This window comes from Pangasianodon hypophthalmus, chromosome 3, assembly GCF_027358585.1.
Source record: "Pangasianodon hypophthalmus isolate fPanHyp1 chromosome 3, fPanHyp1.pri, whole genome shotgun sequence".
Classification (NCBI taxonomy): Eukaryota; Metazoa; Chordata; class Actinopteri; order Siluriformes; family Pangasiidae; genus Pangasianodon; species Pangasianodon hypophthalmus.
In genome coordinates, this window is record NC_069712.1 from 4,609,151 (window position 1) to 4,633,379 (window position 24,229).

The 24,229-nt window shown below is 36.6% G+C and overlaps 1 protein-coding gene across 1 annotated transcript; it reads left to right on the top strand.

Moving 5' to 3' along the window:
- The first annotated feature begins 1,147 nt into the window (after positions 1-1,147).
- LOC128318005 (uncharacterized) lies at positions 1,148-15,377 on the top strand. Its single transcript, XM_053232368.1, has 3 exons — positions 1,148-1,207; positions 3,535-3,612; positions 14,105-15,377. The coding sequence occupies exons 1-3, from the start codon at positions 1,148-1,150 to the stop codon at positions 14,642-14,644; spliced, it is 678 nt and encodes a 225-aa protein (XP_053088343.1). The 3' UTR covers positions 14,645-15,377.
- Positions 15,378-24,229: the final 8,852 nt, after the last annotated feature.

Consider the following 24,229-nt stretch of genomic DNA (forward strand, 5'->3'; position numbering starts at 1 on the left):
TTATACTGTGTGTTAATGAGGAAGGAACAAACCAAGCAAGTGAGTTTGTACTAAAACAACAACTCTCACTGCAGCACTCGCTGTTCTGCGCAGCAGGAATTCCTTTCTCTTTCATAAATGTGATAAACATGAAATGACGCTTTAGAACCCAGTATGTGTGTGTGTTAGCATAGAAAGAAAAAGATATATTAACATGGCCCCAATTCTCCATCATCCTGACCCCTTACTACCTTTTATTGTGGAAGTAGATGCTTCTGAAAATGGAGTGGGGGCAATCCTCTACCCACGTCATGGAAATCCTGCTAAAATGCACACTTGTGCCTTCTTTTCATGGAAGTTTATGCCAACGGAAAGAAATTATGATGTGGGTAACCATGAACTTCTTGCTATTAAAGCTGCACTAGTGGAGTGGCAACACTGGCTTGAAGGAGCACAGCACATCAATATCCCAATATCACATTCCATATATATATATATGGGATGTGATATTGGGATATTGATGTGCTGTGCTCCTTCATATATATATATAGTGTTTTATGTCCCCTGTTTGTTTTGAGGCTGAACTATGGAAGGCAGACATGGAAATATCATACCTTAGAGTGAGAGAGAGAGAGAGAGAGAGAGAGAGCACAACTTTCATACCCAAGGTCGACTTGATATGAGGAAAACACAAAAAATAAAAATAATATTGCCGACACTATAATGGCAAATGGCAAAAGAACAATGTCAAATGCCTGCAAATATTCACTGTTGAAATCTCTCTCTCTCTCTCTCTCTCTCTCTCTGTGTCTCTCTCTGCATCTTTTGGAAAGTATGTGGGAAGAATAGTAGATTTTTAAACCTCAGGCTGTTCTTCATTGTATTTTAGGCATTTCAGTGCTACAATATTTTAGTTGAGTTTGAATAATCATTATTACCAAAATATGATGAGATATAAAATAAGAAAGTCTGATCTTTATCACAGGCCACAGTGAATTTACTGACAGGCGTATTTTTAAATGTGATATCAGAAGTCATAGGGCTGATTATAGTCAAGATTTCAGTCTGGTTCCTAAAACACACACTCACAAAAATGACATAGGGCATCCTCCAACAAAGCGAGATAAGCCTCATTCTTTAACCTCCCTTACCTGCCTGATTCATCCTGATGAATGAGATCATTGAGATCTTTGAGGATATCCAGAGGGTGCAACAAATTTGCCCTCTGGTACTGTTATTGATTCTTCTTCCTGTGTATGACCTGGATGACCTTGATTTATGTTTGTTTGGAATGCTGCACATTAATAAGAGATGTTAAATAAGATGTTAAATGAATGCATCCTCATAGAAAACTTGAAACCATATCAATAATTAACCATATCATACAAACCATATCAATAATTAACCATTTGTTAGTATTTTTTAATCCACTTATTATTAGCTTTAGATTATGTGACACATCCTCCATACAGGTTGCTGTGAAAGATTTGTTGCTATAGAAACTATGACATTATTAGTTATTAATATGAACCTGTCTTGTGCAGTTACACTATTGTCAGAGCTGCTGTTATGGAAGATTAATCAACATTTTCTGACCAATCAAGAAATAACCAGCACTGTGCTATAAACATTATTAAAAGCTGGGATAATATCTTGTGTGTGTAGATCTTATTATGAAGACAGAGTTTAGATGAATACATCTATGTGTACACTTATTTATATTGCAAGATGTGTCTCAATAATGATTAGGAATCACTGTTATAAACAATCCTCTTACATGATGAGAGATACAAGGTAGGGATGGGGACTGTCACTCACTTCCAGGAAGAAATATTGTTTTATTTGTCTTTCTGTCTCATTTCCCTCAATTCTAATTTCTCAGTGCAGACAGGTAACAATATCCTCAGCATGGACATGCTGCCCTACAATAGTCACCTTTTACCCTTTACTCGAGTGAACGTATGCATTGCCGTAATGCTCTGGGGTGTGAGGGTGTTTTTAGAGACAGACTGGACCCATGTCCTCTCTGTCCTTGTTACTGTGGTGTGTGGTTCTAACACTGTGTGTGGATCCCAGGAGACTGAAACATGTGATGCTAAAGTCAGGCACATTACCCTATTAACCTCTTAACCTATTAATTAACCTGTAGATATAAAATAACCTATAAACATTGTTTGGTATGTTTTTTTTTTGTTTTACTAGAACAGTTTTTCCTTTTCTTTCCTCGCACAGTTTCACATGATCTCCTTGTCAGAGTTTAACTGATTTTCACTGAAAGCAGAAACAGCAACAAAACAAAACAGTACAGCTGCAGGTCAGGTCAAGTCCCAGCCTGGTCACAGCCCTAGAAATATTATAACTTGTATGAAACACACTATTTTTTCATACATATGCACATTTCATTGGAGCTTATATATACAGGGAAATGCATAGATAAGCTCCAATGAAATGTGCATATGTAGGAAAAATTAATGCAATAGCAGTAGCTCAAAAATCAAACAATCAAAAAAAAGCACAACTTCCTGTGTAAATCAATTTACACGATTCTGCAGGCCAATTATTACATGGATATTCATATATCAGGCTGCTGTTATGTGCTATTGCTATACTCGTTTATTCAGCTTTAGATTTTATTTGATATCTTCGGTTTGTAAAAACATATGTAAAATAATATGATAAATTTTATAATATATGCACATACTGTGTGTGTGTGAATATGCATATCAATAATTAAAGTTTAAATGATTATTTTTCAATACCAGTATATCTCTGATGCTGGCTTCTCTGCACTGGCTGCCTGTGGATTTCAGAGTGCAGTATAAGGTCTTGCTAATGGTTTTTAAAGGGTTACATGGTCTTGCGGTCCTGAGTATATCTCTAGCCTGTTACAATGGCACTGCACTGCTAGACCGCTAAGATCATCTCAGAGTCTCATTCTGAATGTTCCGAAATCAAGATTAAAAACTAAAGGTGATCGTGCCTTCTCTGTGGCAGCACCACGTCTCTGGAATAGCCTCCCACCTCATATTAGATCCTGCAACTCATCGGCATGTTTTAAATCGTTGTTGAAAACGCATCTCTATTCTATTGCCTATAACTGTCCTTAGGGGAGGAGTAGTGTACTGTATTGGGTGTGTTCTTAATTTGTGTTTGGTCAACATGTGTTGTTTTTAAACGTGCTATAGAAATAAATGATGATTTGATTTGAATATCAGTATTTTGTATTAATTAATGGCACTCCATACTTTTTATTTGTTTATAGTACATTTATTATTGTGGAACAACCAATTAGATTCTGTTATTGCGTACATTATAGCAGCTATAAACAGTCATCTCTTATCAGTAACCTTTTTTTTAAAATTTTTTTTAAGTTAATAAGAAAAAAAAGACAGTTTGTCAAGTTTCTGAGAAACCACAAAACAAACTTCTCTGTCCTGAAAAGTTAAACACACACTGCTGGAAGTTGCACAGCATCCTAGACATCCAAGAAGATTTGCACTCCAAAACATTTCTGTGAACTTCTATGTGAAGATCTTTTTCTTGCTCTTTTTGCAGACTTTCCCATGGAGCTGTAACCCCAGGTCTGGTGGTGAGCTCCGACCCTCCGAATCCTTCTCGACTCCAGAGGCCACGGTAAATCCATCATTCCAGCAGCACCTCCTCACTGAATAATGACCCTGTGCACACTTCTCATTCACTTCCCCTCATTCAAAGCCTTAAATCAAACCACAAAATTATGGTATATTTTTATATCGTCACATCTTCTAATGAAGCCAAGTTTTCTCCCAGTTATTATTTATGTGAAGATTTAATATGAAGCTGCTGCTGCTGTTCATACTGGAGTATAAGAATTGTTTATTGATGATGTTGATGTGCAGGTTTGGAAGGCATCACACATACTTTGGTCTTTTAAACCATCATGCCCTTGTTTATTACCTTCCTGAAACGGCATGCCTCCATATCAGTATACTGTATATATCCATCTCTGTGTTTCGTCTTATACTCTTTTAAAAGTCAAAGTGTTTTATGTGTAATACAGTTCCTTCCCCTGTTTGTTTTGAGGCTGAACTATGGCAGGCAGACATGGAAAATCATACCTTAGAGCGAGAGAGAGAGTGCGAGAGAGAGAAAGAGAGAGCACAACTTTCATACCCAAGGTCGCTTGATATGAGGAAAACACAAAAAATAAAAATAATCTTGCCGACACTATAATGGCAAATGGCAAAAGAACAATGCCAAATGCATGCAAATATTCACCACTGGAATATCAAATCTCTCTCTCTCTCTTTCTCTCTCTCTCTCTGTGTCTCTCTCTGCATCTTTTGGAAAGTATGTGGGAAGAATAGTAGATTTTTAGACCTCAGGCTGTTCTTCATTGTATTTTAGGCATTTCAGTGCTACAATATTTTAGTTGAGTTTGAATAATCATTATTACCAAAATATGATGAGATATAAAATAAGAAAGTCTGATCTTTATCACAGGCCACAGTGAATTTACTGACAGGCGTATTTTTAAATGTGATATCAGAAGTCATGGGGCTGATTATAGTCAAGATTTCAGTCTGGTTCCTAAAACACACACTCACAAAAATGACATAGGGCATCCTCCAACAAAGTGAGATAAGCCTCATTCTTTAACCTCCCTTACCTGCCTGATTCATCCTGATGCTCTACTTCTGGAGCTTTCTGAACTTGTGAATCACTCTCTGGTGCTGTGGATGGTCCCACCTGAAGATTTGAACTTCCTAAAACAGTTTATGAACAAGTCTCACCTGAATACTGTAGATTTATACCCATGTACATAAGAACTGCATCTTTATTCATAAACACTGTCTTGTGCTCGACTCTTATTCACAATCTGCTCATATTGAACATCCTGTAAACTATCCGATATCATTGAGAAGAGGATGAATCTGTTCACAGTTTTCTGTTTCCCTGTAAATGTGTGTGTATGCTGTTGTGGAGCGCTGTGATTTTCTTTCTCTCTCTAGAGAAATATTATAGCTGTGACCCCAAACATGGAGCCTGTAATGAGCTTGTTAGCAACACAAGTTGGAACAGTAGCAGCTCCTTAATCACAATACGCACCTGCAGTGAGGAACATGAGCCAGACTAATGAAGAGAGGTTAATAGGGGCACTTACTGTACACACACCTGGGTAAAGACACACACTCACTTGGCCAAATACTTCAGCAGTTTAAAAGTAAAGAAAAAGAAAGAGTGATTATTTTTGCTGTAATGATCACATGGTCTTAGAACATAACTATTATCTAAGTAATAGTCACTCACTATGTTCATGCCTAAACACACAAATATCATATGTTCTGTTTGTTCCTCAGGATATCAGGCATCATTTCATTGCAAGAATGTTCATATGTCAAATCTTCTACCTTAAGATGTTCAAATTTCACAGAAGGAGAAATTGAAATTCAATGGATTCTCCATCTCTAAAAAGGTTGAACAGAGCATGGAGGAGAGAAAAAGCCCAGAGGGAGCTGCAAGAAAAATGGTCTCAGACATTTAGTTATTCATCCATATCTATTTTCAACCACAAAATTGGAGCCATTTGCCAGGTGCTGTGAGTCTCATGTTTCTACGAGGGATATTTTATCAACCTTTAGCTGCTCCTGCACAAATCTGCACACAGCGTTAGGGATATGAATAATGTAGTCTCCCTCAGTGCAATTTATTATAGGGGTTTAGCCTCAGTATTAGATTAGCATATTTTTTTTAGATTAGCATATTACTCAGAACAGACAACAAGATGACCATAGCGCTTTTAAATTCTTGATTCTGATTGGTCAGAAGGTGTGATTAATTTTCTGTGGTAGCAGTTCCTACGGCAAGCTTTGTATTAACGTGCTTGTTCTGATATGAATGTTTCGTTTAAATGCTAATAACTTAGACATGGACTTGCATGGCAGGTGCTCCACATAAAAGGATTACATTTTTTGTGTATTTGTTGAGTAAGGAGATCATGATCATGTTATTTAACATGTGTCAGTGTCAGTGATTTGTAACAATCATGAGTAAAATTGTAACTTTTAATTTTCCAACATGGGAAAGCCATCAGGACAGAGATAACATGACAAGCTGCACTGTTTGTCAAATTAACTTGAAGACAGAGGAAAAAAGAAGGTGTAGTTAGGAAACTATTGTTTATAGCTGTTATAAGTGATGATAGGAACTGCTTCATGGATGTTCCACAACCTTAAATATTTTTGTTTGATATGTGATAATATATATGAAACTTATCAGTTATACGTGGATAAAAAACTATGGCAGGTCATTCTTTAATAAATTTATTAAAAAAAAATCACTGTTGGCAAATTGTTATGGTGTAAGAGGAATAAAACACTTCAAGATGTGCTGTTATTGGGTGTTAACAGTAACTCCGCTTCATTCCAGGTCACATCACACTGTTGTTGCTTATTTTCCTATAACAGCACGCTGCTAAGTATTGTACTTACTGTAAGTAATCCTTACGTACAACACCCATATTTGTTTTCCATGCTTTTGAAAACAACTCAGCCCTGAGTGTTGAGAAAATACAAAAGCAGTAGTTCACACAAACAGGAGAGGGTTGCAGAAGATATCATGGAGTAGGAGAGTAAATATAAATGCTCACTTGGAATGCAAGATAAAATTTCATTTTCATAGTTTCTAGGTGACTTCCTCTGTATTTTCTCTGTGTACTTCCCCCTTCCTGTTCCTGGATGTCTGATTAAATGCAGAGTTTGAGTTTGCATAAAATCCAACTATACCTTGCTGGTTTCGATTTTACTGGCTTAATGATACATCGCTGCCACTCTGGGCGGTGTGTAAAACTGAAGTTAGTATTTGCTCCAGTCGTATTTGGGGTGTGTGTGTGTGGTTTTGTGTTGCCTTGCCCTGAAGCAGGTGACTCTATGCAGATTTGACATGCTCCCTTGGTCAGAAATCTAAATGCAGTTAGAGGCAGTTTGACAGGTAAGCCTTTTTATTAGCCCTTTACCCTGATTTTACACTGTGACTGGAACATTCAAAAGGGCTTCATAGCTCAGAACCACTTCATTAAGGGCATTAGCTGAATGCCTCAAAAAAAACCCTTTTCTTTTATCCCTAAAGAAAATTCAGGAAAAGTGAAGTCTGATGGATGATAGTAGATTTAAAACCTCTTTCTATTACCACTCACGAGAAGTAAATGCAAATGATCTTTTTCTCATCTCTTATTTTCATCAAGTCTTTGTCTCTTAGTTTGTTGTCATTGTACAGAATTGGCTGTAACAAGTTCATTCCTGTATCTATCAATAGTAAACACAGTGTGTGATTTCAGTGGGAGGTTCAGTTTCACTGCTATGAAATGGACAGTGTTGATAAGTGTGTGCCAACACTGCTAACCTTTTCTCGATGTTTTAACGAGGGTCCGGGATTGAAACCAGCAGTAGCAAAGGTTATAGAGTTTTACACAGAGCTAGACTACACACTCAGTGTCATCTCATCCCAGAGTAAGTCAACAGCCAAGAGGAGGGCTCTTTCACCTGACTTCCCTCAAATCCTGTCTTAATCCACTGTGATTATGTCATACCTGAGAAAATTAGGAATGTTATCTTCACCCTCCATTTGCCTGCAAAGTGACAAGAGGAATAGAGCTGGAGTAATTGCAATTCCCCTCTGTGTCAAAGCAGAGAGACATGGTATTATAATGCATAAGTCAAAATGACAGTGGTTAGAGGGGAAAGAGTGCATCGAGTGATTTGAACAGAGCAAACATGCGCCCACACAGCAGATTCCACAAGGTAAATAATCACTATGATGGAGTTGGGATGAGTTATGGAGAGGAAAATGAAAGCCATTGAGTCTTGTAGTCCTCACTGTTTCCCACAATTGTTTGTGCACTAGTGAGAACTGTAAAACTTGAATAGTGACCCTATTACATTATTGAAGAATAAGTGTTCCCACCAAATTTTCATTTTAACTCCTCTAAATATGATGGGTTCCCCAGTGCTGGCCACACTTTGCACAGAAATATAGTTTTTATTAACGTGAGGTAAAAGAAAGAGAATAATATGATGACTAATGACTAGCATAGCATACCCGAGGACTGTTTTCCCACACACCACCTCAATCTCCATGAACAGTGGAAAGAGATGGTCCCTGTTCCACTCTAATCACACTTGGAGAACATCTCTCACCATTCAAGGAATCAAAGGTTGAGACCCTGCAAACCATTTGTATGATTCATGGTTCAGGATGAATTAGAGAAAAAGATACATTTACGGCATTTGGCAGACGCCCTTATCCAGAGCGACTTACATTTATCTCATTTTTATACGACTGAGCAGTTGAGGGTGAAGGGCCTTGCTCAAGGGCCCAGCAGTGGCAGCTTGGTGGTGCTGGGGATTGAACTCATGACCTTCCGATCAGTAGTCCAGAGATAGAGATTGGAGTAATAGAGGAACAGCCTCATTGTACTTGTGGCCAAAGTGGATGGGGCAGTCTGTTTCTATGTGAACTACCATAAGGTGAGTCATTCATTCATTCCGTAACCATTTCATCCAGTGACCTTCAGTAACCATTTTAGCCTGGTCATCCTGGTTCTCCTGGTTCTCAGGAACACTAGGTGTGAGGGTGGAATACACCCTGGATGGGATGCCAGACCATCACAGGGCACTAGGCACCCAGATTTATACACTCATTCACACCTAAGGGCAATTTAGAGTCACCATACCACCTACTGCCTGGTTTTGGGAGGTTGGAGGAAACCAGAAAACCCAGAAGAAACCCACATGGACACAAGCAGAACATTCAAAACTTGGCACAGACAAGCTCAGGATTGAATCAGGGACCACTGAGCTATAAGGTGAGCAATTTTAAAATTGAAAGCCTTGTTTTGATTAGTTCCTGTATTGTCTAGATGCCACCATTTTTTATTTGACCCTGGATTTGACCAAGATCTACTGGCAGATTCCCTTATCAACAAGGTCTAAAGAAGAGGTCTTCATTCCTGTTCGGTTTACACCAATTTGTCACAGTTCTGTTAGGGCTTTTCAGGGTGTCAGATACATTTAAACACCTTAAAGAGTACTACATATGGAGTGTGTGTTATGTAGCAGTGTAAGGTGCTATAAAAGCACTTCCTCTTCATCTCATGTAACAATCTTAGGCTTGTTGGCTCAGCACCTTTATTAAGCTGACAAATATATTACACGGAAAGTATCTAAAGGATGGGTTTGTCTAAGAAATGGAATGCAGCCTGTGTGGGTAGTGAGTCCTGTATAATATACTGTGTTTTTGGTATTATTGTGTGTTTGTAGTTTTCCTGCCTAAGGCTTGTTGTTTATTCTGAAGTGTGCATAGTGAATATATTCTTTGTCCTTCCAGAGCCTCTTTTGTTTTGTGTCACTTCTCTTAATTGTGTGTGAAAATGTATGCATTAAAATCCACTCCACATGTGATATTTGTCACTGGTGTAACATAACAGCAGGAAATTGAGACAGTGGCTTTAACTCTGACTGGGATTTAACACCTGCAAGATGGAGAGTCATTAACCTGTTTTGCATATTTTGTGTGCGATAAACTATTGAAAATTAACTTTGTAGTTGTTTACCTTTAACAGTGTTTTCAGATGTTAAGTCATTCACTGAGTCATCTACCATTGACTGAGGTAAAGCAGGTTGAATATCTGTGGAGAAACAATCTATAATCAAATGCAGCTCACAGCAATGTGGGAAAAGGAAATATGCATAAATAAAGTAAATAAGAAAAAGAAGAGATTTGCTCAGAAACTGTCTAGATGCTCTGGTAGAAAATGCAATGCATTGAAGGATCCAGTAATTTGCTGTTTTAAATCATTTTACATCAAAACATGATCAGTTTGTGTGTTTTATTCCATTATTTCATGGTGATCATAAGATGTGGCCATAAGATTTAAAAAGTTTTAAATGATTCTTGTATTAATAGGAAGTAATAATGCTGAGGAAACATCTGGAGGACCTTAGTGTGTTACCTGAGTATTTAGCACTACGTGAGACATGTCTGTCACCTTTAACACTTTTCAATAATGATGATTTAGTGCCAAACCCTGCCCCCTGCATTTAATTGCTAAGCTGCTAGGGCCTGTTGGTGTTCTTTCTCTGACGTAATCATGTCACTTTTTGTTTATCCTCCATCTCATCACTGAATTGAGATTGATTGAGAGCATGTCTTAAACTCCCGTACTCATAATCCTAGAATACGGGAGAATGGGAGAGTTAATTGGAATTGCAAATGGTGTTTCACACTTTGCTATGATTAAATTATAGCGTAAACACAAAGTTCTCATTTCCTCAGTGAACATAGAAAATGACAGTCTGAAAGCTGAGTTACAGCAGTGAATCAATGATCTCTGAAATGTTCTTGACAGTAATTAGAAAGTGCTTTCTAATTGTCAACACTCAATCTTTTACCTTAATTGGAGACCTGTTTGAGATAGAGGTATAAATTTGCTTTGAACATGATGGGAAGCGTAGAACATACAGTATGAGTGCAATATTTAACACGGTTTGGAGCTCTCAATATCAAGAAAGAAGTAAGATCTAACACTTTGACAGTGCTTTTTGGGGTTGTTTCTGGTTCTCTAATGTGTTTATTCCTATTTTATTCTCTTATTCTTTATAACTTACTACATGTGTGTTAATGAAAAGGCTTCAGTGGATAAAGCTAAAAAAAGGCTTGCTAATATCTATGTTATTATCATACTAGCAAGTCGCTTTAAGGCATTATCTGGATTAATTAGAGCCCAGCTGAACACTGAATGGGCAAAACTGAGATACCTCAGCTGAGTGCCTCTAAAAGCGATCACTCATTCTATCAGTAATCAACATGGGGCATTACCTTAGTTACCACTAATTTATTCAGACACGCCAAAGTAAAAACCAAAACAAACAAAAAAGGACCAACATTTGAGAACAGTGCTAGTTGTGTCAGTGAGTAGGCTTTCTTACAGTATACTGTATATATGAAAATACTCATTATAATATTGTGCTAGAACTGATCTGCAGACATCTGGACAGAAAGAGTAGGTGTTAGGAAAGCAAGTAAGTAGCTAGATTAGTGTGTATATATGGGTGTGTGAGTGTGCGGGTGTAGTTACTTGTGTTAGGCCATGTTTCTGCCTGAGTTGCTGCTTGGCTGCTTGGCTGCTTGCCTGCTCTCATTCCGAACAGCTTTGGCTTGAGGACTGCACTCTGTCACACTTCATGCGTTTCCCAGCCATTTTACAAGATCACACAGAAGAGAAAAAAAAAACCATCAACTACAGAGAGTGGTTAATTTGACATTTGGGTGCTAAATCAGAGATGTAGTTTAACCTTCTCCATTTTATCCTGTTAAATAGAAAATCAAGAAAAGACTACAATAAATAAAAGACAAAGATGTTTGTCTGGGCAATGAGAAGACAAGCTCTTCTTTCTTCAATGTGCTCCTTTCCAGTTATTTATGGCATTTTTGTAGCTCATACAGCCAATACTAATTACATATGTCTGTTAATATTAACAAAGGACCTCGACATGACAAGTCTGCCAAGTTTGCCTTTGTTTGACCTGACTGTTGGATGGGAAGCTTTGTGAGGTTTGTGGAAGATTTCCATTAGTCAGTGAAGATAACCAGGTCTTGCGGCTGTACAGGAAATTTAAATTTATCATAATTAATAACTATAATCATACGAAGACATTTATTCATTCATTTTAACAAGCATGGCTGTAAAAATGGTCAGTTTGCCTAACGAAGATATTTTAATTGCAAGCTTACTAACTAGGCTAGCTAGATTTGTCATGCTATTGTCATGTTTTTGGATATATGACACAGCAAACCAGACATAAGCCTAATATTGCTGAAACTGTAGCAGACAAAGTTATAATGTTTGAATGCTTATCAAAAAAGTGGGGATTAGTGATTATTTTGGGACTGATGTAAAGAAGTGAGCAGTGATCAGTTGCAAGGCTCATGTTTGCTAAATACTGTGACTAACATTTACGTCAAGAGAAGAGACTAGAGGAACTGGTGGATCAAAGCGATACCCATTTTTCATCATAAATGGTCGGATTTATTGTTTGTTTATATTTTTGGGATTACATATTTAATTAATCAGAAATGAATACAAATGAATCAATAAACAGCCGTTGCTTTTAGACAATGCACTGGTGCAGTGGAAGTGTTAAATTAATTTTTCACTTTTAGGAGTAATCAGACTATAAAATGCCTGAACCTTACTTGTGGTTGAGAGACATGTAAAGGAAAAACATTTCAGTTTCACCATGTGAAGGGTTTTCCCACACATTTACTGCTGATTTTGGTAATATTATATATTAAAAGCTGGATCTGGAGCCTCCAATAAACGTGGGGCAATTAATTTGCATTGTGAATTACACAGCTAAATTTCTTTTGCTCTAAACCTCAACGATAATAGTTGTCTAACATTTCTTTGACTAACTAGGGATCATGATATATCAACAGCCTCATCATGTTCCTCTAAGGAAGATCCCTGCAGTAGATCAGTGATTCTGTCCTCTCATTAGTGCAACTCTTCAATTTTATCTGCTACAATTACATCAATTGCAGACACTCTACCCTTAGTATGTTTAACTTATTGTTTTTTTTTTATTATTCATCTATATTGTGTAGATTTCTCGCATATTCTCAAGTTTTAGTTCATGACTAATGCACCTTCTCAAACTGATGGACTTTAGCTAATTATTTGAACTACTGTATTTGACCACATTCTGTGAATCTGTGAAGATCCATTTCTCTGTGTGTAATGAGTGAATAAATGAGATTTAGGTTTCATTTTCAAATTCTGTACTTGGTTTGTTAAGAAACAAAATTAGTTTCTCTAAACAAAATTAGTGACTCACATGAATTGACAATAAAAAAACCCCACATGTGTAATGTGTTCTGTGTAGGCTAATGTTGTAAAAATATGTGTAATGGTGCTTGTAGTTGCTGCTCTTCATGCTGTGTTGCTATTCTTTGTGTACCTTATAATTAACTTATAATTACATACAAATGATATTTACAGACGGTTTCATAATTAGCTTGTGGAACATCATGTTGTCAATGACAGTGCGAGCATGCGGGCGGTGTGGCTGAAAACTCTCTGGCTCGGACCTGATGCTCCAGCTGCTTCAAGTGTGGGACTCTGTTAATCGCACAATTCAGTTTCATTCTATCATCTGTTAGTAGATGCACATTAGCAGAGAAGCAGTGAGGCTGAAACGAGCATGCAGCAGTTTCCTTCCATACATCTGTTACTGATCCAACCCAGAGTTTCCACATCAATGTTACTCATTTAGACTATGTTTATTTTTTTAATTACATAAACAGGAAATGCAATTCCTGTTTGGACATTTTTGTCATTTCTGACTGAAAATCTGGCAATGCAATGAACATGGAGGGTATCTCATCATATCTCAAATCAACAATATTGCATCCATTGCAGGGCATGCTGTCAAAAAAAAAAAAAAAAAAATCTATCTATCTATCTATATATATATATATATATATATATATATATATATATATATATATATATATATATATATATATTAAAGCAACTTGTTACTGACACTCCTACTACAAAAACTTCATGATTCCTGATTACATATTTTCTTTTTTTAAATGATAACTTATTTATTAATTATTTATATTTATTATAAGTAATATAATTCATTATTAATGATATTTATAATTATTTATTATTAGTCTTACATTATGGAGAGTATCTGCCCTACATGTCCCCATATAAGTTATATTTTACTATAGAAAGATAATGTATTAAAAATGCGCACATTCTTATAAACCTGCATACGTTTACAACAACTACAGCACCACATCATCACTGACAACACAACATTCAGTAACATAAATAGGGTTAGTTTATCCGCACTTAGCCATCTCCTGAAATGCCATCAGATTCGCATGAAGCAGCTCTACATAGAGTACCATTTGAACGAAATTCTGACAGAGTGAAAGAGCGCTCTAGGAATAGGTACAAGTAAGCTATACTGTCCTGTCACTGGTACTGTATTCCAGTGTATTTTGCTACATATTAACTGCTCTATGTGTATTCATACTGTCATACATGAATGTTTTGTGTTGTCTGTTTCAGAGAGTTATGGAACTAGATGCTGCTGCAGAGCATCATGATTTTGTCTATGTTGATGAGGTTGGCTTTAACTTAGCCAAAACAAGACGCAGGGGAAGAAACCTCAGAGAACACTGCGCCATCGTCAATGTCCCTGGACGGCCTGGTGGCAACATCACAATGTGTGCAGCCATTAGTCAGAATGGTGTCCATCATCATGCCACTCTTGGTCCTTACAATACTGCCCACATTATCACCTTTCTTGATACCCTGCATAATATCCTCATTCCCAATGACCAGAGGAATTGGCCAGAGCAGTCCAGGGTTGTTGTCATCTGGGACAACGTACGTTTCCACCAGACTGCTCTAGTCTGCAATTGGTTCACTGCCCATCCGCAAATTTTGATGCTCAATCTGCCACCATATTCTCCATTTCTAAACCCAGTAGAAGAGTTCTTCTTTTCAGTGGGGTGTTGGAAGGTATATGATCGCCAACCCCACCAACATATACCCCTTCTCCAGGCGATGGAGGAGGCCTGTGGTGACATACACTCAAAAAAATGAACTTTCACTGTTGTTGGTTTCACTCAATCCATCCATGTTCACTTAAAAACTCATGTAACTACATGAACTTAATTTAACTGTGTTGTTTCTACTAAAAAAGAATATTGTCAGCTTTATTTAACAAGTGTTTGTTCGGTCACCTTAACAAATTAATAAAACAACTTAGGCTGAACTTTTCCGTGCACCGTAGTGGCTTACGCCAAAGCTGAGCAACGAAAGACAGACAGAACCACGTTGAGGGTTCTCTGCGGGTGACTCTGTAAGGTATGAATATTTTATTAAAATTCTTTACCATCTTGATAAATACTGCCTAGAAAAAGTGATTTAGGTTTCCACAGAGTTTAATTATTTTAAGTTAGCTATTTATTTTGGAGTCTGGCTATGCTATTCTGTTGCATATAGCCTACGTTTTCTTTCTCTAGTATATTATTTACACAAAGAAATTTTGTCAGCTTTACTTGAGTCAGTCTTTTGTTCATACAACTAAATTGTTATTAGTAGAATCTACTCAACGATGTTGCGTGGAACCACTTGACGCTGCTTTTTTAAGTAAATCCAACCATTCGTTTTTTTTTGAGTGTAGACGAGGGGCATGCCAGGGCTGGCTATGCCACTCCAGACGCTACTTCCCCCGCTGGTTAGCCAGAGAGAACATTGCTCTCTGTTGATGTTGATGAGGTGATGTGGCCAGACCCAAATAGAAAACAGGATGCACCCTAATTTGTTGTTTTCTTTACAGTAACAAGCCTATTTGTTTACAGTATCTTCAAATGTATTTGTTTTGTCTGTTACTGTTCATCTTGAAGTCGAATACAATGAAAATACGATGTTTTGAAAAAGAAATAAATTCCCCCACCTTACATTTCTGTTTATAGCGTAAATATATTCTGAATATGCATACGTACTGTTTATACAATATTTGCATATGTACATGTACGTGCTATGACAAACTGCTATGCACTCCACTGAACACTGAATATGCAAAAGACACAAGATAGTAGTATTTTACATTTGTCACATCCATGTGTAGTTGGCGTGCATATGGCTAATCATTCGATGATTTGTGTGTAAAGTTATGATGCAAAAATACTATTCTGAGAAGAGTTAAAATAGATTTGAATGAAGTGTTTGCTTTTGCTAGATAAGTGTGACATTTTGCATGTTGTGTATGCTTTGGGGTTTGTGTGTAGAGTTTAGAGAAAAGGAGTCATAGTTTCAGAAATCATGTAATCATTGTGTTATCAAAAACTGTAATAATGTGGAGTAAGTAAGGAAGAAGGAATAAGGAAGAAGAAGATCACTGATATATTGGGGCGCTAGACCAGAAAGTGCCTTGTAAACATAAAGCAGAATTTTAAAATCAACCTTGAATTTCACTGGAAGCTAATGTAGAGACTCTAATACCAGGGAAACATGATCCCTTTTTCTTGACCCTGTTAAAAGCTGAGCTGCCACATTTTGAGCCAGATGTAGGAGGCATAACACAGTTTGACGGAGACCACGTACATTGTACAATGAGTTACAATAGTCTAACTGTGATTAAATTAGTGAGTGAATCACTATTTTCAGTCTTTGCTAGAAAGAAATTGCTTAACTTTAGTGACAGATCTCAGATGGAAAAAGCTACCCTTGACAACAGGACTGATTTGCTTGTTGAAAAGTGATAATGAATCTAAAAATCACTCCAAGACTCCTTACATGACATGAAGCACTAGGCTTTATATCTGACGCCTAAGCACTAGGCTTCATATCTGTCTGAAAATAAGAGGTTTGCTTAATCTGTTTGTAAATCCTAACATTTGGTTTATAACTGACATTATTATGTCTAAATCCACATGATGATCAGTTGTTATCTGTGCTACAGTGCACAGATGGCACAAAGAATCTGGTTATGTGGCATGAAGAAACTAGATTATGTTTGGGTTTCATTGTATTGATCTCGTGCTCTGGCTCTGAAACTGATATTCAGTACATGTTCTGTGAAAAAAAATTCATGGAATACTCCATATAAAAACAAATGGACAAAAGAACGAACGAACAAAAACATTTGGAGGGAACAACTATTCAGACATTATTATTTTTGCTCCACCAAATATTGTATTTGTACTCAGAAATACCAATATAGGAAACAAATTGGACAAAAAGGCATTAAATGGCACACTATGATGTATGAAGAGAAATATTCATGGATTCTCAGAAAACAAATAGATGCCATTGCAGTGCTTCAGTATGATTATTATTCATTACTGTGTGAAAATTCAACCTCTTATGTTTCTATCATGAGTTTCACAATGATGAAAAACCAATCTCACACATGTCTAGAACAGAGCAGAATGGATCACTAGGAAAATCCATGATATTGAATAGTGCTTTGTAATGTAGTTATTCAGAAAGAGAACAATAACCTTGGACGTGACTGTAAGGCTGACGAGAGGCATCGATTTTCAAAGCAGCAGGAGCTCTCATTAATCAAAACAGCAGAAGGCCTGCATACATGCTAGTTTTCTCCAGCGTGTTTTTAAAGAGGATGACATGGCTGAGTTTCTCTACCTGATTCTATCAGAATTCCACATCACTAGTCCAGTTGCTAACTGGAGTAAAATGCTGAGTACAAGCTACTGAATACACACAGTAAAACCAAAAACACATCAGCAAATCAAAAAACATAACAACAAATAAAAAACACAACAGCAAAACCAAAAACACGACAGCAAATCAAAAAACACAACAGCAAAACCAAAAACACATCAGCAAATCAAAAAACCTAACAGCAAATCAAAAAACACAAGAGCAATTCAAAAACACAACAGCAAAACCAAAAACACAGCAGCAACTCAAAAAACATAACAACAAATAAAAAACACAACAGCAAATCAAAAAACACAACAGCAAATCAAAAAACACAACAGCAAAACAAAAAACATAACAACAAATAAAAAACACATCAGCAAATCAAAAACACAACAGCAAATCCATAAAACACAAAATCAAACTGGAAAGAAAAACTACTCAAAATGGAAAGAGTAGGTCCTTATTGACGTCACGTGGTGATTGCTGATTGGCTACAGTGCACATAAGTCCAGAAACAGAAATCATGGGAAGTGAGGATTTACTGGAGGAAGTGTACAGTAAGAAGGAATATAAGCCTAGATGCATCAACTCATTCTTTTATTTGTTCTTATTTTTATCAAAGACATTTATATGATGTTATTTTAGATATGTCGCATACTTTGCATGGCATTAATATGAATTTGCTAGTGCTGAAAACCCATCTAAAGGAAACCGGGTTATTCAGAAGAAAGAATTTCTCGTATCAGAATATCAGATATCAGAAGTGTTATCCTGTCAAATCCCGACCACACTGAGTTGCGTGCGCCGGGACAGATGTTTGGGTACAGAACAATGTGAACAAAGTCAGACGTGAGGATGTAATGAGGTTGCTCCGACAACTCAATCCTCGAGGAACTGAGCTGAGAGCACACCGCAGATTTATTAGATGTACGTACCACTCCATGGGACCCAGCTACATTTGGCACGTCGATGGATGCGACAAACTAAAACCATTTGATCTAGCATTATCAGGCTGTTTCTCTAGAAGAATCATGTGGCTTAACTGTGGAACTTCTAATAATGACCCAAATATCATTGCTCACAATTTTCTTAAATGTGTTGAGACCACTGGTCTGGTTCTCGTGAGATTAGGTACTGACTGTGGAACTGAAAATAGTACCATGGCAGCCATTCAGTGCACCCTGTGGCACAGCCACACAGACTATTAATGCAGGTTCATCTCGTCATATGTATGGTTCATCAGTGAGTACTCAGCGCATTGAGTCCTGATGCTCCTTTTTCAGAAAAGGAAGGTACAATGAGTCCTATTCTGCATTCTAATCCTGAATTGAGTTAAAGCAGAAATACTCTTGGTAGAATAGTGCTCGATTTATCTAAATGTATTATATACATTTTATATCTATATTTCTGTTTGAGTAAAAGCACAAAATGATTTGCTTGTGAACGGAAACAAGTATCAAAAGTAAAAGTACTTTGAGTTATTGAGTTGTAGATACTAATATTATTTTAATAGTCATTGCTAAAAAAACAAACCCAAGCTACTGCAGACACGATCTAATTCAGCTGTTATTTAACTCAAGTAGAAATGTAGATACTTTTACTCATATAATATACTAAAAAACATATTTCTATATTTTCTCAAGTACATAAGTTACCCCTGTAGAGTAGTGAGTACTAGCAAATATATAATTAAAGCTGATGAGATCTTACCTTGCACAGCATTTTGAATTAAATAATATTAAATAATATTATACACGATGTATTACTGGCATTATTAGTAAGCACGTGATGACTTTACGTGATGCAGCGGTACATCATTATACGGTATGTCACACTTTGTTTTGATGGTCCCTGATAGATAGCTTTATCAAGAGCGGATTGTGGTTTAATTAAGGGTTAGATAATTAGGTTTGGGGTTAGGGAAAAGTTTTAGTAGAAAACTTTAGTATGTATATATATGTATATATATATATATATATATATATATGTATATATATATATATATATATATATATATATATATATATATATATATATATATATATATATATATATATTAGCAGATTACTTAAATTACTCAAGTTCAAGTTAAAATGAGCATCCACAACGGGGCCATCAAGCTAAAGTGTTACCCACATCATCTTTATGGTCTCACTAGGGCACAGTTTTGGATGGACTTGTTTGGAGACCTCGGGGATGCAGGATATTTCAATGGCAGCAATGACCACCAGAGTCTCCTTAAATTCTGCTTCATCAGTGTTCTTCAGAAGGATCTAAATGAATGCACGGCATTATGGAACAAGCACAGGGTTTGGCAGTCAAGGACAGGACACCATCATGTCCTGGTGGTGTGCCAGATGAACTCTACTTCTTACCCCACTGGTAATGAATGAAGACAGGGACTCAAAAACTTTAACTCTTCAAACACAACAAACTCTTTCCAATCAGCCAAATCTATGATCTGGGTAAAAATGCCTTTTTTTCTTTCTGTAATCAATGTAGTGGCATCTTTTCCTTTCCTACCTCAGGCAGAACTTTTCCTATTTCTTCATCTGTAATATCCTCAGCAGTGGCACTGAAACAAGGCTGGCCTACAGTGTGATTTACAAGGTCCTCTGAAAGGAAATGGGGCCCTGGTCCTCCATGTACGACTGACACAGCAATCGTCATGCCTGCCAAGAAATACTCATCTTCCCTGACAGCTGTTATAAAATACAAAACAAATCTTTTTAGAACATGTCACCAACGTATGCCAGTCTATGGTGATGACTTTTTCATCTCAACACATGTATATAAAATCTGAACTGACAATATCTCAGTTATGGCCTCAAAATAGTGCAAACTGTAGTATTTATGAAAATAAGTACCTGTAGAATTGTACACGAGGTAACGACCTTGACGGCCCATCAAAAATAGCACGATCCCTCGGATGATTCAACAGAAGTGTAAGAAATTCTCTCTTCAGTCCACCTGTACTGATACCTTCTTCCAAATAGCAGGCATCATCTGTGAACTTCACAAGCATATCATTGCTTGATATGTATGAGCTATGCTTGAATCCTCTGACTGCTTCTTCCCAGACATTTGATCTATTTATATTGAATCTCCTGATGCTTTTACGATCAATGCAGAGTGCCAAATGCATTTTTTACGTTTATGTTGCAGAGAGAGTTTCCTCTCTCTCTCTTTCTCTCTCTCTCTCTCTTTGCAGAGAGAGTTTCCTTTCTGTAACGTAAAATATAAAAAATGCATTTAGATGCTACAGAACTGATGGGCTAATAAACTGTTCCATCAAAGTATGACAATGTAGAAATATATTACTTTCTCTAGTGAAATTTAAGCTAAATACTTTCTGGATCTTTAAGAAAAGTTAAAAAAAAAAAAAAAGAAAGAAAACGGATTCACCTTATATTAACAACATCAGCATCATCACCTTTCTGAACTGCATCATGCACCTTACTTTAACGTGACCATAGTTAAGACCCCAAACTCTTCATAAGTACATTTTTCAACAAAATCCTTGACATTATACTTATACTCTGTTCTGTCTGGATAATTGAGAGCTTTTTTGGAATCTGTAATATCTTCATCCACACACACACTCACACCAGTTTATTGCATATACCTAGTATAGAGGTACACTTTTGTTTGCATTTACACACTTAGGTTTGCATTTACACTCTGTAGCCCATCTGTTGCTGCACAATACATCATCTGCCCTCTACCCCACCCATTAGTGGAGAGAAACCACTACAGTGCTGCTGCTGACTAGATGTTATTTGGGCAGTGGACTAATCTCAGCACAGCAGTGGCACTGACAGGGTGGTATTTGGTCAGTGGTGGACCTTTGGCCTGGAAAAAAATCAATGATGAATGGAGTAGAGTGGAGGCTGAAACTGTGCAGCTACAGATCGGCCAGACTGTATTTGTTAACCTACAAAGTGCACTTATTTAGTAGGTTATTTATTTAGAAAAAAATTGCCAAGGCAGGTGGAACAAATAAGTTGGCCTCTCACTGTATATCCTTTTCATGATCACAAACTCGTATGCCTGTAACTAAAACACATCTGTAACTGGAACATAGCTAGAAGTACTCGGAGTAGAATCATCCGAATCTGAAAGTATTATCTGAAAAGTAGAAATATTCAAATATAAATACGATATGTTGATAGTCATACCCCGTGTCCATTCACAAACGAGCATGTGATGTTCGATAAGGACCTACCCTTTTTGTTTTGAGTTGCTGTGTTTTTGATTTTGCTGTTGTGTTTTTTTTTTTTTGGTTTTGTCGTTGTGTTTTTTTTGGTTTTGCTGTTATGTTTTTTTTTTGGTTTTGCTGTTGTGTTTTTTTTTTTGGTTTTGCTGTTATGTTTTTTTTTTTGTTTTGCTGTTGTGTTTTTGATTTGCTGTTATGGTTTTTTTTTTGGTTTTGCTGTTGTGTTTTTTTTTTGGTTTTGCTGTTGTGTTTTTGATTTGCTGTTGTGTTTTTTTTTGGTTTTGCTGTTGTGTTTTTGATTTGCTGTTGTGTTTTTTGATTTTGCTGTTGTGTTTTGGATTTGCTGTTGTGTTTTTTGGTTTTGCTGTTGTGTTTTTGGTTTTGCTGTTGTGTTTTTGTTTTGCTGTTGTGTTACTGATTTGCTGTTGTGTTTTTTTTTTTGGTTTTGCTGTTGTGTTTTTTTTTGGTTTTGCTGTTGAGTTTTTGATTTGCTGCTTTTTTGTTTTGCTGTTGTGTTTATAATTTTGCTGTTGTGTTTTTGGTTTTGCTGTTGTGTTTTTGGTTTTGCTGTTGTGTTTATAATTTTGCTGTTGTGTTTTTTTGGTTTGCTGTTGTGTTTTTAATTTTGCTGTTGTGTTTTTTTTGTTTTGCTGTTGTGTTTTTAATTTTGCTGTTGTGGTTTTTTTGTTTTGCTGTTGTGTTTTTTGGTTTTGCTGTTGTGTTTTTGATTTGCTGTTGTGTTTTTTGGTTTTGCTGTTGTGTTTTTGATTTGCTGTTTTTTTGTTTTGCTGTTGTGTTTTTTTGTTTTGCTGTTGTGTTTATAATTTTGCTGTTGTGTTTTTTTGTTTTGCTGTTGTGTTTTTTTGTTTTGCTGTTGTGTTTATAATTTTGCTGTTGTGTTTTTTTGTTTTGCTGTTGTGTTTTTGATTTGCTGTTATGTTTTTGATTTGTTAAAGTGTTTTGCACTTTAGGGCCACTGTAAGAAAATTAATCAACACCTTCTGACCAATCAGAATGGAGAATTCAGCAGTTCTGTAGTATACAGTATACAGTATGGTGTTAAGATCTCTTTTGCAGTAGTAAATTATACATGCACTGCCTACAGTTAAGGAGATAAATGGGTAATGAAAAGCTTGTTGAATAGACTGGAATAGTCCAGCATCCTTATCAAAACAATGATATTACCATCTTAGTCTTTACTCCTGATTGACAGACATGTCACTGCTGCTTACAAAACCAGAGAATTACAGTTTTGATTTAGGACTATAGTCATGTTTTCTGATTTCTGATCCAACTCATCTCCATTTCAGCAATTACAGCATTTCAGTGACGTGCTGCCTTAAGCAAAAACCCAAAAGTGATACTATATATCTGTATTCTGTAGTTCTGTATTTTTTTTTATTTAAATTTGGGTTTAAGAAACATTGCTATGTTAATATGGAAACAAAACATTAGGCCAGAGTGCCATCTTAGCAGATTAATCCCATCAATAATCTTGATTAATCAAGAATGTTCCAGAATAGTTTATAGCTTTACAGTATTTAGAGTATAATAGAGTCATAAATCAGGGTACTAAACAGATTGATCTGTGAGATTAGACAGTGTGATATAATAGTTTTCCCTCCAGAGTGGATCCAGTATCCTTGTGTCTTATGCTATCAGGCACCACATTAAGCCTTACATTTATTTGACTCCCCACTAAATGTAGACATAAGAATATAAAACCAGGGGATTTGAATAATGGATTTGGAGCAATCTGCTCTCATTTGATCAACAAATTGCTTTCTGGGTGGCTGTAGATGACAGCAGTTTAACCACTACACATGAGGCAGGATGCAATTCCAGCTGAAGGCTGTTACATTAAAAGTAACAAATTTATTTTAGTTCACAAATACAGTGTGTACGTATACGTTTGATACATTTGTATAGTCCTTATAATCCCTTACATCTGTATTATTTACTTATAGTTTGACAATATTTCATTTTTCAGCCAAAGGCCAAAAAAAAAAAAAAAACTATGCAATGTGGGAGTGTTGTTTGCATCCCCTACAGATAAGGATATGGAAATTAACAATATGGATATAGATATAAGACATTTACATATGACACTCTTCCTACACACTAACACTGAAGGTGTATAGACGTAGAAGCAAGAAGGCTTTCCACAGCAATATTCTGACTGTTCTTTCTACATATTCATTTCATCCAGTTCACATCTAATGTTCTGTCTGGCTATACAAAGTGGGAAAAAATGATTTTGCATGATGCAACCACCCTGCACATGCCTCAGCATCCATTGCTTCCAACAGTGACATGTTGCCATAAGGTCTTAGACATAAATTTTTCATCTCCTGGCAGAGAAAAATTCCTCTATGGTGTTGAGAAAAGAGGAGTAGAGTGGGAGGAATCCATGCATCTCTAATCCTAAACAAAAGATGTAGGTGTGTGACAAACCATGTCCTGATTAGGTTTGTATAGTAAAAGCTGACATTGTCCCAGACTACTACATATTTTTCTAAGTCATTTCTGTCCAGCACCCTGTCATTCTCAGGAATGAGACCTGTGTAAAGTGCATCTAAGAACGCTAGGAGATGTTGTTTTCTTGTAGGGCTCAGTGATGGGGCTGCTGGTAATCACCTCATACTCTGATATTGCAGCACACATTGTAATGTTGCTCTCACTCTCACAGCGGCCTGGCACATCCACAGCGGCTCTGTGACCTATGATATTTTGGCCACGTCTCCTGACTTTGTTCAGGTTGAAACCCTATTTTTCTGCACAAAAACATGTGATTCATT